Source organism: Hyla sarda, chromosome 10 (assembly GCF_029499605.1).
Source record: "Hyla sarda isolate aHylSar1 chromosome 10, aHylSar1.hap1, whole genome shotgun sequence".
NCBI lineage: Eukaryota > Metazoa > Chordata > Amphibia > Anura > Hylidae > Hyla > Hyla sarda.
Genome location: NC_079198.1, coordinates 106361846 through 106376294, shown reverse-complemented (window position 1 = coordinate 106376294; position 14449 = coordinate 106361846). Strand labels below are relative to the sequence as shown.

At 44.0% G+C, this 14449-nt stretch overlaps 1 protein-coding gene across 3 annotated transcripts in view; it reads right to left on the bottom strand.

Annotated features, from left to right (window-relative positions):
* DVL1 (dishevelled segment polarity protein 1) overlaps window positions 1-14449 on the bottom strand; it is a 257194-nt gene that overhangs the window by 134202 nt on the left and 108543 nt on the right. For all 3 annotated transcript variants that reach the window (XM_056543323.1, XM_056543325.1, XM_056543326.1), the window contains exon 4: window positions 11693-11805. In XM_056543323.1, the coding sequence (XP_056399298.1) occupies window positions 11693-11805 (113 nt within the window). The remainder of the gene's footprint in view (window positions 1-11692; window positions 11806-14449) is intronic.

Genomic DNA, 14449 nt, shown 5'->3' with positions numbered 1-14449 from the left:
GTGTACGAAAATGTGGATTCCAAAACAATGGACTGAAAGTGATAGTAAATGGAGCATTAGATCTTCCATTGTGGACCCAATGGAATGAATGGGATTGGATTATTTCCTTTACTTAAAGGGGTACTCCACCCCTAGCTAGGTAAATTACTTAAAGGGGTACTCCACCCCTAGATAGATAAATCGGTGCGGAAGCGGGGGCAACCGTCGGTTGCCCCCGCTTCCGCACCACTTTACCTGCCTGTATCTGACATGCTCTGACATCGTGAATAAAGCAGTTCTCTGAATGGTGAGTGCCGTTTCCTACGTATTCTTTGTACTTGACTTTCAAAATGCATATGTGTATTTTTCAAGACTCAAAAGTGTGGTTTGCTACATCTTAAGTCTGGAATATACATTGTTCAGGAAATGACCCAAACGTAGTTACTTGCTGATCACATTTGGGCCGTTCGAGTCAACGGGGGTTAGTGCCCGCAAGTGCACATATAGGTCAGCATTCCAGGACCACTACAGTGGTCCCTCAAGTTACAATATTAATTGGTTCCAGGATGACCATTGTATGTTGAAACCATTGTATGTTGAGACCATAACTCTATGGAAACCTGGTAATTGGTTCTGAAGCCACCAAAATGTCATCCAAAAAATAGGAAAAAGCGAGAATTAAAGAAAAAAAAAAGTAGATACCGAATACAGATAAAGCAAATCCTTACATATAAAAGTAAGAAAGATCTGCTGGGAGCTGTAAATCACTGTCTATGTCAGTGTTTCCCAACCAGGGTGCCTCCAGCTGTTGCAAAACTACAACTCCCAGCATGCCCGGACAGCCGTTGGCTGTCCGGGCATGCTGGGAGTTGTAGTTTTGCAACAGCTGGAGGCACCCTGGTTGGGAAACAATGCTTTAAGTAGAGGACAGGAGCTTCTTTAGGGTCCTATACAGTACACACAGTGTCCCAAATGGAGCCGCCCTTACTTGGTGTCCAAAGGAGCAGCTAACCCTGGTACAGGTAAGGAGTGGTACAGAACTTGTAGTTCCTCCCTGTACTGTAGGGGGCGCTACCAGACAGCCAGTCAGTGCAGGCACTTCAGTAATAGAGGTGATTTACCAGTGAATGCCAATTCTGATTGGTCAGTTCCTCCAGTTGTGACATGTCTCACAGATCTGTAGCATTGTATGTTGAGTTTGGTTTCAACTTACAATGGTCCAGAAAAAACATTGTATGTTGAAACTATTGTATGTTGAGGCCATTGTAAGTTGAGGCATCACTGTACTTTTCTATCCAATTTGTCAATGGTGAAGTACACACACAAGGAGAAATAGCAGACGACATTCCCAGAATTTTTGTAGGTCTATCAGAAATCTGCAGTGTTGTGTTCTATGTTACCCTGATTTCTTATCATGATGTATAAAACTTTACAGTGCCTCCATCCTCCGATACAGCGGGGCCTCCATGACAACCTCCCACTTAACAGTAATTAAGATAATTTAAAGAAAACAACAGATTGTGGATTCCAAGCAATAATGACACACCGCTTCTGGTTACTGTTTACTGTCACCCATTCTTATTAGGTTCCTGCCAAAAATCTGCCAGGTCTGAATTCATGTTGATGTTGGGCTTCTGAAAATGGTCTTGTGAAAACTGTGAAAAGGTGAAGTCTCTCGTCACCAAGAAGCAGATATATCTTGAGGACTTCAGGAATTTGAGTGATCTATAAATCTTTTTCTCTTTTAGTGATTTTACTAACAATTGATGACAATTATACATTCTAAATCATATGTGAAGTGCCCCGGGACCCTTGTAAGATATTTTTAACTGGTGGGAAACTTTTAAATATTGAGGCTGTCATAATTCTTGTAAAGGAGATTGTATGATTTTTTGTTAGTATGCTGACAGCATTTAAATCCAAAAATCAAAGCACTATATACAGTAGGTATATAGACGACCAAATATTTATTGTTAAATTTTTGGACCTTCAAAAGAATTACTGAAGGCTCCCTTGAGTCTGGTCCTCCAGGGTGCAGTCCTCCTGTGTGTGGTCCTTGTGTGTGGAGTTCTCCTGAGTGTAGTCCACGTGTGTTTGTTTGGTCCTCCTGTGTGTAGTCCTCATGTGTGTAGTCATTTGTGTCTAGTCCTCATGTGTGTAGTTCTTCTGTGTATAGTCCATATGTGTATGGTACTCCTGTATGTAGTCCTCCTGTGTCTAGTTCTCCTGTGTAGTGTCCACATGTGTTCTCCTGTATGAAGTCCTCCTGTTTGCAGTCTATTGTGTGTAGTTCTCCTGTGTCTAGTTCTCCTGTGTATAGTCCACATGTGTTCTCATGTATGCAGTCTATTGTGTGTAGTCCTCCTGTGTATAGTCCACATGTGTTCTCCTGTATGCAGTCTATCGTGTATAGTCCTCCTGTGTGTAGTCCACATGTGTTCTCCTGTATGCAGTCTATCGTGTATAGTCCTCCTGTGTGTAGTCCACATGTGTTCTCCTGTATGCAGTCTATCGTGTATAGTCCTCCTGTGTGTAGTCCACATGTGTTCTCCTGTATGCAGTCTATCGTGTATAGTCCTCCTGTGTGTAGTCCACATGTGTTCTCCTGTATGCAGTCTATCGTGTATAGTCCTCCTGTGTGTAGTCCACATGTGTTCTCCTGTATGCAGTCTATCGTGTATAGTCCTCCTGTGTGTAGTCCACATGTGTTCTCCTGTATGCAGTCTATCGTGTATAGTCCTCCTGTGTGTAGTCCACATGTGTTCTCCTGTATGCAGTCTATCGTGTATAGTCCTCCCGTGTGTAGTCCACATGTGTTCTCCTGTATGCAGTCTATTGTGTGTAGTTCTCCTGTATGTAGTCCTCCTGTGTGTAGTCCACATGTGTTCTCCTGTATGCAGTCCTCCTGTATGCAGTCTATCGTGTATAGTTCTCTTGTATGTGGTCCTCCTGTGTGTAGTCCACATGTGTTCTCCTGTATGCAGTCTATCGTGTGTAGTCCTACTGTATGTAGTCCTCCTGTATGTAGTCCTCCTGTGTATAGTCCACATGTTCTCCTGTATGCAGTCCTCCTGTATGCAGTCTATCGTGTGTAGTCCTCCTGTATGTAGTCCTCCTGTATGTAGTCCTCCTGTGTCTAGTTCTCCTGTGTATAGTCCACATGTGTTCTCCTGTATGCAGTCTATCGTGTATAGTTCTCTTGTATGTAGTCCTCCTGTGTATAGTCCACATGTTCTCCTGTATGCAGTCTATTGTGTGTAGTCCTCCTGTATGTAGTCCTCCTGTGTCTAGTTCTCCTGTGTATAGTCCACATGTGTTCTCCTGTATGCAGTCTATCGTGTGTAGTTCTCCTGTATGTAGTCCTCCTGTGTATAGTCCACATGTGTTCTCCTGTATGCAGTCTATTGTGTATAGTCCTCCTGTATGCAGTCCTCCTGTATGCAGTCTATCATGTGTAGTCCTCCTGTATGTAGTCCTCCTGTGTCTAGTTCTCCTGTGTATAGTCCACATGTGTTCTCCTGTATGCAGTCTATCGAGTATAGTCCTCCTGTGTGTAGTCCACATGTGTTCTCCTGTATGCAGTCTATCGTGTGTAGTCCTCCTATGTGTAATCCTCCTGTGTGTAGTCCACATGTGTTCTCCTGTATGCAGTCTATTGTGTGTAGTCCTCCTGTGTGTAGTCCTCCTGTGTGTAGTCCACATGTGTTCTGTATGCAGTCTATCGTGTATAGTCCTCCTGTGTGTAGTCCACATGTGTTCTCCTGTATGCAGTCTATCGTGTGTAGTCCTCCTATGTGTAATCCTCCTGTGTGTAGTCCACATGTGTTCTCCTGTATGCAGTCTATTGTGTATAGTCCTCCTGTATGCAGTCCTCCTGTATGCAGTCTATCATGTGTAGTCCTCCTGTATGTAGTCCTCCTGTGTCTAGTTCTCCTGTGTATAGTCCACATGTGTTCTCCTGTATGCAGTCTATCGTGTATAGTCCTCCTGTGTGTAGTCCACATGTGTTCTCCTGTATGCAGTCTATTGCGTGTAGTCCTCCTGTGTGTAGTCCTCCTGTGTGTAGTCCACATGTGTTCTCCTGTATGCAGTCTATTGTGTGTAGTCCTCCTGTGTGTAGTCCTCCTGTGTGTAGTCCACATGTGTTCTCCTGTATGCAGTCTATTGCGTGTAGTCCTCCTGTGTGTAGTCCTCCTGTGTGTAGTCCACATGTGTTCTCCTGTATGCAGTCTATTGTGTGTAGTTCTCCTGTATGTAGTTCTGTTCTGCTGTGTGTAGTCCACATGTGTTCTCCTGTATGAAGTCTATTGTGTGTAGTTCTCCTGTATGTAGTCCACATGTGTTCTCCTGTATGCAGTCTATTGTGTGTAGTTCTCCTGTATGTAGTTCTCCTGTGTGTAGTCCACATGTGTTAGTTTGGTCCTCCTGTATGTAGTCCTCATGTGTCTAGTTCTCCTGTGTATAGTCCACAAGTGTTCTCCTGTATGCAGTCTATTGTGTATAGTCCTCCTGTATGCAGTCTATCATGTGTAGTCCTCCTGTATGTAGTCCTCCTGTGTCTAGTTCTCCTGTGTATAGTCCACATGTGTTCTCCTGTATGCAGTCTATCGAGTATAGTCCTCCTGTGTGTAGTCCACATGTGTTCTCCTGTATGCAGTCTATCGTGTGTAGTCCTCCTATGTGTAATCCTCCTGTGTGTAGTCCACATGTGTTCTCCTGTATGCAGTCTATTGTGTGTAGTCCTCCTGTGTGTAGTCCTCCTGTGTGTAGTCCACATGTGTTCTCCTGTATGCAGTCTATCGTGTATAGTCCTCCTGTGTGTAGTCCACATGTGTTCTCCTGTATGCAGTCTATCGTGTGTAGTCCTCCTATGTGTAATCCTCCTGTGTGTAGTCCACATGTGTTCTCCTGTATGCAGTCTATTGTGTATAGTCCTCCTGTATGCAGTCCTCCTGTATGCAGTCTATCATGTGTAGTCCTCCTGTATGTAGTCCTCCTGTGTCTAGTTCTCCTGTGTATAGTCCACATGTGTTCTCCTGTATGCAGTCTATCGTGTATAGTCCTCCTGTGTGTAGTCCACATGTGTTCTCCTGTATGCAGTCTATTGCGTGTAGTCCTCCTGTGTGTAGTCCTCCTGTGTGTAGTCCACATGTGTTCTCCTGTATGCAGTCTATTGTGTGTAGTCCTCCTGTGTGTAGTCCTCCTGTGTGTAGTCCACATGTGTTCTCCTGTATGCAGTCTATTGCGTGTAGTCCTCCTGTGTGTAGTCCTCCTGTGTGTAGTCCACATGTGTTCTCCTGTATGCAGTCTATTGTGTGTAGTTCTCCTGTATGTAGTTCTGTTCTGCTGTGTGTAGTCCACATGTGTTCTCCTGTATGAAGTCTATTGTGTGTAGTTCTCCTGTATGTAGTCCACATGTGTTCTCCTGTATGAAGTCTATTGTGTGTAGTTCTCCTGTATGTAGTCCACATGTGTTCTCCTGTATGCAGTCTATTGTGTGTAGTTCTCCTGTATGTAGTTCTGTTCTGCTGTGTGTAGTCCACATGTGTTCTCCTGTATGAAGTCTATTGTGTGTAGTTCTCCTGTATGTAGTCCACATGTGTTCTCCTGTATGCAGTCTATTGTGTGTAGTTCTCCTGTATGTAGTTCTCCTGTGTGTAGTCCACATGTGTTAGTTTGGTCCTCCTGTATGTAGTCCTCATGTGTCTAGTTCTCCTGTGTATAGTCCACAAGTGTTCTCCTGTATGCAGTCTATTGTGTATAGTCCTCCTGTATGCAGTCTATCATGTGTAGTCCTCCTGTATGTAGTCCTCCTGTGTCTAGTTCTCCTGTGTATAGTCCACATGTGTTCTCCTGTATGCAGTCTATCGAGTATAGTCCTCCTGTGTGTAGTCCACATGTGTTCTCCTGTATGCAGTCTATCGTGTGTAGTCCTCCTATGTGTAATCCTCCTGTGTGTAGTCCACATGTGTTCTCCTGTATGCAGTCTATTGTGTGTAGTCCTCCTGTGTGTAGTCCTCCTGTGTGTAGTCCACATGTGTTCTCCTGTATGCAGTCTATCGTGTATAGTCCTCCTGTGTGTAGTCCACATGTGTTCTCCTGTATGCAGTCTATCGTGTGTAGTCCTCCTATGTGTAATCCTCCTGTGTGTAGTCCACATGTGTTCTCCTGTATGCAGTCTATTGTGTATAGTCCTCCTGTATGCAGTCCTCCTGTATGCAGTCTATCATGTGTAGTCCTCCTGTATGTAGTCCTCATGTGTCTAGTTCTCCTGTGTATAGTCCACATGTGTTCTCCTGTATGCAGTCTATCGTGTATAGTCCTCCTGTGTGTAGTCCACATGTGTTCTCCTGTATGCAGTCTATTGCGTGTAGTCCTCCTGTGTGTAGTCCTCCTGTGTGTAGTCCACATGTGTTCTCCTGTATGCAGTCTATTGTGTGTAGTCCTCCTGTGTGTAGTCCTCCTGTGTGTAGTCCACATGTGTTCTCCTGTATGCAGTCTATTGTGTGTAGTCCTCCTGTGTGTAGTCCTCCTGTGTGTAGTCCACATGTGTTCTCCTGTATGCAGTCTATTGCGTGTAGTCCTCCTGTGTGTAGTCCTCCTGTGTGTAGTCCACATGTGTTCTCCTGTATGCAGTCTATTGTGTGTAGTTCTCCTGTATGTAGTTCTGTTCTGCTGTGTGTAGTCCACATGTGTTCTCCTGTATGAAGTCTATTGTGTGTAGTTCTCCTGTATGTAGTCCACATGTGTTCTCCTGTATGCAGTCTATTGTGTGTAGTTCTCCTGTGTGTAGTCCTCCTGTGTGTAGTCCACATGTGTTCTCCTGTTTGCAGTCTATTGTGTGTAGTTCTCCTGTATGTAGTCCTCATGTGTCTAGTTCTCCTGTGTATAGTCCACAAGTGTTCTCCTGTATGCAGTCTATTGTGTATAGTCCTCCTGTGTGTAGTCCACGTGTTCTCTTGTTTGCAGTCTATTGTGTGTAGTTTTCCTGTATGTAGTCCTCCTGTGTGTTGTCCACGTGTTCTCTTGTTTGCAGTCTATTGTGTGTAGTTCTCCTGTATGTAGTTCTGTTCTGCTGTGTGTAGTCCACATGTGTTCTCCTGTGTGTAGTCCTCTTGTGTGTAGTCCTCTTGTGTGGTCCTCTCATGTGCAGCCTTAAAGTATGACACAAGTAACACCCCTCATTCCACATGCCAGCTATTATCTCTGCTCTCTGGATCCTAGCCTGCATGCTTCCTCCTTTAGATTGACAGGGATAGTGCACACTGCACTTACTTTCCACCTTCTGCTACATTTATATAAAGGAAGTTTCTTCTGACATCTGTGCCTTCTGTCCGCTGCCTGCCATGACCTGTTGTCCATCTCACATATCTACACACACCAGCCCTGACCCATGCCTCTGCTACATCCTTCGGTACCATCCTATAACCCTGCAGCAGTGACCACACCAAGGGTAGTGCCTAGGAGTTCCTTGATGAAAAATTCCACACCTCCTTGTGAGGGTTAAAGCTGAAGAAGCAGGGGCTGTTAGACTTCCCACCACAGCAGCATAAAGGTATCACAGCAAGGGTAGGTAGGTCTGTTACATAACAGTTGGTAGGAGCCTTCAAAAGAGCTCATAGGGGGGGCTTTATCAAGACCTCCACTTCACTGCAATATATGTACATATCATACAGGGTCAACGGACAACTAGGTGACAACCTGTTTGGGCGCTGTAACGGGGGCCGTTAGATATTGGATATTGGGGATGCAGAGTCTTGGATGGATGCGTAAAGCACTTCTGGCATACAGCCTTCTTCCAAGCAGCCATATTTCTCTAATCCTGTACAACCCCTTTAAGACCTAAGATAAGAGACCTGAGTTGATAAGTAGAAGAGCCTCATATTTGTCTATATAAAGGCCAGTTTAAAGGGGTACTCCAGTTGAAAACTTTTTTTTTTTTTAAATCAACTGGTGCCAGAAAGTTAAACAGATTTGTAAATTACTTCTATTAAAAAAATCTTAATCCTTCCTGAACTTATCAGCTGCTGTTATGATCCACAGAAAGTTATTTTCTTTTTGAATTTTCTTTATGCATGACCACAGTGCTCTCTGCTGACACCTCTGTCCATTTTAGGAACTGTCTAGAGCAGGATAGGTTCACTATGGGGATTTGCTCCTACTCCGGACAGTTTTTTAAAATGGACAGAGGTGTCAGCGGAGAGCACTGTGGTCAGGTAGAAAGGAAATTCAAAAAGAAAAGAACTTCCTGTGGATCATACAGCAGCCGATAAGTACTGGAAGGATTATGATTTTTTAATAGAAGTAATTTACAAATCTGTTTAACTTAATGGCACCGGTTGATTTAAAAAAAAAAATGTCTTCCAGTGGAGTACCCCTTTAAGACAGTAAAAGTCATAACAAACGTCATATGTGCAGATGGGTAGCAAAACAGCCAAACTTTTCAATGCTTAATGTGATTTTTATTAATTTTCCCTTTTTTTCACACAAGTATAAAGCAGAGCTAGATCTGTTGCTCACCACACGGCATAGTTGAGCAGAGCTCTAGTCACCGGTGTCCACACACCTATAGCATAGCCTGCAGTCCGCTCACATTCCCAGCACTTCATTCACTTGATAGAGACAGAAGACCTGCCTGCAGGCGGCACATGGCCGGTCCAGACACGCCGCGCACATGACATCCGCTCCGAGAAGCCTCAGGGGCACATGCTGGACCTGCTAAACGTCCACAAAAACAACAAACAGTCTAAACCGGACTACAGTCTATGTGTGAGTGATGGCTACCAGAGAAACACTGCTAGTTCTTTATCACGGTGGGAACATACAGCGGCTGGGTACACCCTTATCTGTAGCTTACCATATTTATACCATAAATATATATATATATATACAGTAGTCCCTCAAGTTACAATATTAATTGGTTCCAGGACGACCATTGTATATTGAAACCATCGTATGTTGAGACCAGAACTCTATGGAAACCTGGTAATTGGTTCTGAAGCCACCAAAATGTCATCCAAAAATAGGAAAAAGTGAGGATTAAAGAAAACTAAGTAGATAACTAATACAGATAAAGCAAATCCTTACATATAAAAGTAATAAAGATCTGCTGGGAGCTGTAATCACTGTCTATTTCAGTGTCTCCCAACCAGAGTGCCTCCAGATGTTGCAAAACTACAACTCTCAGCATGCCCGGACAGCCTTCGGCTGTCCGGGCATGCTGGGAGTTGTTGTTTTGCAACAGCTGGAGGCACCCTCTTTGGGAAACGCTGGTCTATGTAGAGGACAGAAGCTTCTTCAGGGTCCTGTACAGAACACGCAGTGTCCTAAAAAAAAGGAAGATTGAGCCGCCCTCACCTGGTGTCCAAAAGGAGCAACTAACCATGGCACAGATAAAGAGTACAGAACATGTAATACCTCCCTGTACTGTAGGGGGCACTACCAGACACCAGTCAGTGCATACACTTCAGTAATACAGGTAAAGAGTACAGAACATGTAATACCTCCCTGTACTGTAGGGGCACTACCAGACACCAGTCAGTGCATGCACTTCAGTAATACAGGTAAAGAGTACAGAACATGTAATACCTCCCTGTACTATAGGGGGCGCTACCAGACACCAGTCAGTGCATACGCTTCAGGAATACAGGTAAAGAGTACAGAACATGTAATACCTCCCTGTACTGTAGGGGGCTCTACCAGACACCAGTCAGTGCATGCACTTTAGGAATACACGGGTTTTACCAGTGAAATATCCATTCTGATTGGTCGGTTCTTCCAGCCATTGACACGTTTCACAGATTCCATAGCATTGTATGTTGAGTCTGGTTTCAAGTTACAATGGTCCAGAAAAGACCATTGTATGTTGAAACTATTATATGTTGAGGGATCACTGTATATATATTTATTTATTTATTTTTTTGTTCATAATTTGTTTAGAAATCAGCTAGATTGCAGTTATTTGTATGATAGTATTCTATGACATGTTCCTTGTTGTCATTTTATAAATATAGGTTAGAGGGATACTAACATGTTTTCAGATCAGCCAGAAACAAAAATGTATTCAGATGAACCAGAGACAGAAAGTTATACAGATTTGTAAATTATGTTTATTTACAAATCTCAATCCTTCCAGTATTTTTCAGCTGCTGTATGCTCCCAAAGGAAATTGTGTAGTTCTTTCCAGCCTGACTACAGTGTTCTCTGCTGACACCTCTGTCCATGTTGGGAACTGTCCAGAGCAGGAAAGGTTTTCTATAGGGATTTGCTTGCGCTTTGGACAGTTCCTCACATGTGCAGAGGTGTCAGCAGAGAGCACTGTGGTCAGACTGGAAAGAACTACATAACTTCCTCTGGAGCATACAGCAGCTGATAAGTACTGGAAGAATTAGGATTTTTATATAGAATTAATTTTGAAATCTGTATAACTTTCTGTCACCAGTTGATTTGAGTTTCTTTATCTCCAGAGTACCGCTTTAACACCTTAATGTACATGTACACACTGGTCATGCTCTGGGTTTATGAAGCACGCTTATGAGCAGAGTGCACTTAATTTTTGATGAGTAACGGCTGCTGTCAAACACTGCTAAAGTCAAACATTGAAGTGAACACTGATGTCCGGCATTAACCCTTCAGATGCCGCAACCAAAGTCGATCTCTGCATCTAAATGTGTTAAAGGGGTTATCCGACCTTAGACATCTTATCCCCTATCCAAAGGATAGGAGACAAGATGTCTGATTGCAGGGGACCCCCCCGCAATCTCCGTGCAGCCCCAGGCATTCTGTGTCGGATGCTGCTCCCGAGACCGAGACATGACGTAATAGTCATGTCCCCTAGTGACATCACGTCTCGGGAGCAGCGTCCGGCACAGAATGCCTGGGGCTGCACAGAGATTACGGGGGCCTACCAGCGGGACCCCTACAATCAGACATAGGAGATAAGATGTCTGAGGCCGAAATACCCCTTATAAATGCAGTTGGTGGGAGCTGAATGGGATCTCCACAGTGCGATCAGTTAAGAGGTCTCTTCTCCTAGGATCATCGCTCTGATTATACAGTCTGCCTTGGCAGGGTGTTTAAGCAGAATACCAATTACACTGATCAATGCTATGCCATGGTTTAGCATTAAACAGTATTAACAATCAAAAGCACGTCATATTCCCCACAAGAGTTATGGCTATTAAAAGAGGAGAAGGAAAAAAATAAAGAAGCAAAAATGAACAATTGCTGCATCTTTGAGGGGTTAACAATGCATACTGATAGTGATGCACCCCTGTTCAGGTCCTGTTCATTGACCCTCCATCTATGGTGCTCGTATGTTCATAACCCCTTTCAAATGTTGTCAAATTATCAATTTTTTTTAACCTGTAACCAGAAGATTCCCCTACAAAATATCGCCATTGCATTTGATATTTTAGGATATTTTTTCCAGGGTTATTGAAGCAAAAAAAAAAAAAGATTTCTTCCCAAGCGTCCTTTGGAAAATCTCTTACATTTTTGAAACTAGTTAGTGCAAAACAGAGATTCTCAGCCCATGCCCATTGTGTAAGAAATCAATGACTGATCAATGACTGTCACTGATGAGATGAGGGCGAAGCCTCAGGTCAGGACTCCATCAATACCTCTGCATGCCAAGTCCGTCTCCTCTGATCAATACATACATGACCCAGATAACTGAGCGTGAATTGTGAGACAAGATGGCATTTCACCATACCGTCATCATGTGCTTCTCTGTTCTTCCGCCGATGACGTTCTCTCCTGTGGCTCACTACAGAGTCTGTTCCTGTCTCATTGTCTAGACCATCCCGACAGCTGCCAGCATTAGGGCTGAAAGAAATGGGAAAATGTATCATTATAAATGGCAATCTACAATGCCTGTAAAAGGGTACAAAACTTTGTGTCAAAATCCTAATATATTGCTTCTCCTATTAGGTGAACTCCATGGTGAACACAACCGAAAAGTTTATCTACCACGAGATTTAAAAAAAAGGTGCTGATCCTCTCTGTGTGCTTAAATCCTGATTTTCATCTTTTCATGGCTCCTAATTCCCTTGTTTATGTTGCTTACACGGAATGCAGTTTACTGAGAAGGAAGGGTGCTCCTTTCTTGCCCTCCATCTAATTTGGAAACTTCCCTCCCTCACTTCTCATAGTTGACTGGCTGCTCTGTGCACTCCGCCCACCTTTCCTGTAATTTGTCTCGGTCGAGACACAATGGTAGTAGCTGCAGGGACAAGACAGTGTTCTGGACAGTGGAGGGACCCCTAGTGGGAAGAACTATGGACTACTGGTCTATAGGGTAAACTCAATAGATAAAGATTTGGAGGTACAATTAAAGGGTTGTCCTCTATGGACAATTTATTTTTCATAAAAGAATCATCTGACCATGAGCTGAATATAGAGTAGTGTTTCCTAACCAGTGTGCCTCCAGCTGTTGCAAAACTACAACTCCTTGCATGTACTGACAATCAAAGGCAATTGCATCCTCTTATTCAAGGGTGTCCAACCTGCAGCCTTTTAGCTGTTGCAAAAGTACGGCTCTTAGGATGCCCGGACAGTGAAAGGCTATCTGGACATGGGAGTTGTTGGGAACACTGGGGAACACTGTCATAGAGCATCCTGCTAAGGCTGCATGCACATCACATTTTTGCAATACAGTTACCGTATCAGGTTTTTGATGAAAAACGGATTCTTTAAAATCGGACTAAACTGTATCAAAACGAGTGTACAAATTTTAACCAGTATACGGTTAAAAAACATATATGGTTTGAAAAATGATGTCCGGTTGAAAACTGTATATGGGTGGGTTCACACCACGTTTTTGCAATACAGTTTTTTCAGGTTTTTGATAAAAAAACGGATTCCTCAAAACCTGACTAAACTGTATCAAAACGTGTGTACAAAGTTTTATCTGTATACGGTTTGAAAAGTGATGTTCGGTTGCATCCGCTTTTTAAGAAAAAAAATGCATACGTTTTGAACTTTTCACCCCATTATGAATAACGTTTCACTTGTTTGATTGAAATTCCAAGAAAAAAAACTAGGCAAAGTCAAAAACAGTATGGTAAAAACTGGATGGAACCGTACACACATACAGTTCTGTACGGTTCCCATTGACTCTCATGTTAAAAAAAAAACGTATACGGGTCAATACGGTTTTTCACCTGGACCAAAAACCGTGGTAGGCCACGGTTTTCTGTCCAGAAAAAAAAAAAGTAAAAAACCGTGTGGTGTGAAAAACGGAGACAACCGTATGCATTATGGTGCATATTAGGGATCGACCGATTATCAGTATGGCCGATATTATCGGGCGATAATCACGATTTTGGGCATTATCGGTATCGGCAATTACCTTGCCGATAAGCCGATAATGCCCCGCCCGCACCGCGACCGCCACCCCCCCCGACCCGACGCACCGCACCCCCAGACCCACCGCACCGCGTCGCACCCCTCACCATGATGCTGGGCGGTATACCGGTATGGATTTTTGCCCATACCGCTATACCGGTCGGGCCCCTCCCCCACCCTCCGAGTCAATAAAAAAATTAAACTTACCCGTAATGGGGGTGGTCCGGGCCATCCATCCATCGTTCCTGTAGTGTCCGGGCGTTCCGGGTGAAGAGTGAACTCCGGGCAGGCTCCGGCCTAGTGCACTGCATAGACGCCGCTACGCCGTGACGTCAGGTGCGTCGCTGCGCACGGGCGTCACTGCGCAGCGGCGTCTATGCAGCGTACTAGGCCGGAGCCTGCCCGGAGTGGAGAAGATGACCGCCGGAGAAGAAGGACAACCCGGACCGGTTCACTCTTCACCCGGAACGCCCCTGGACACCTACAGGAACGATGGATGGCCTGGACCACCCTGACAGGTAGGGGGAGAGAAGCGGGTGGCGGCGGCGGCCTATGGCCCCGCAAAAGCCACTGCAGATCATTGATTTAAAGCGCCCGCTTTAAATCAATGATCTGCAGCGGTGTCGCAGAGGGGTTAAATAGCCGATAACTTATACCGGAATATCGGTATAAGTTATCGGCTATCGGCCTAAAAAACTGATATCGGTCGATCCCTAGTGCATATGGTTTTGAATGGAAAGTCTATGGGCACGGTTTTCTGTACAGTTGCATAAGTTTTTTTTTTTTTTAACCGTATCCAAAAACTGTATAGAAAATCGTGGTGTGAACCCACCCTATGTTCTTAAATTTTCACTGCATTATGAATGAAGTTTCACTTGTTTGATTGAAATTCCAAGAAAAAAAACTGTGCAAAGTAACAAAATCGTTTGGTGCAAACCGGATGGAACCGTACGCACATACAGTTCTCTACGGTTACCATTGACTCCCATGTTTAAAAAAAATGTACATGGTTTAATACAGTTTTTTACCCGGACCAAGAACCATGGTAGGCTACGGTTTTGGGTACAGGAAAAAAACTGACAAAACCGTACAAGACGCAAAATGGATGCAACCGGATGCATCG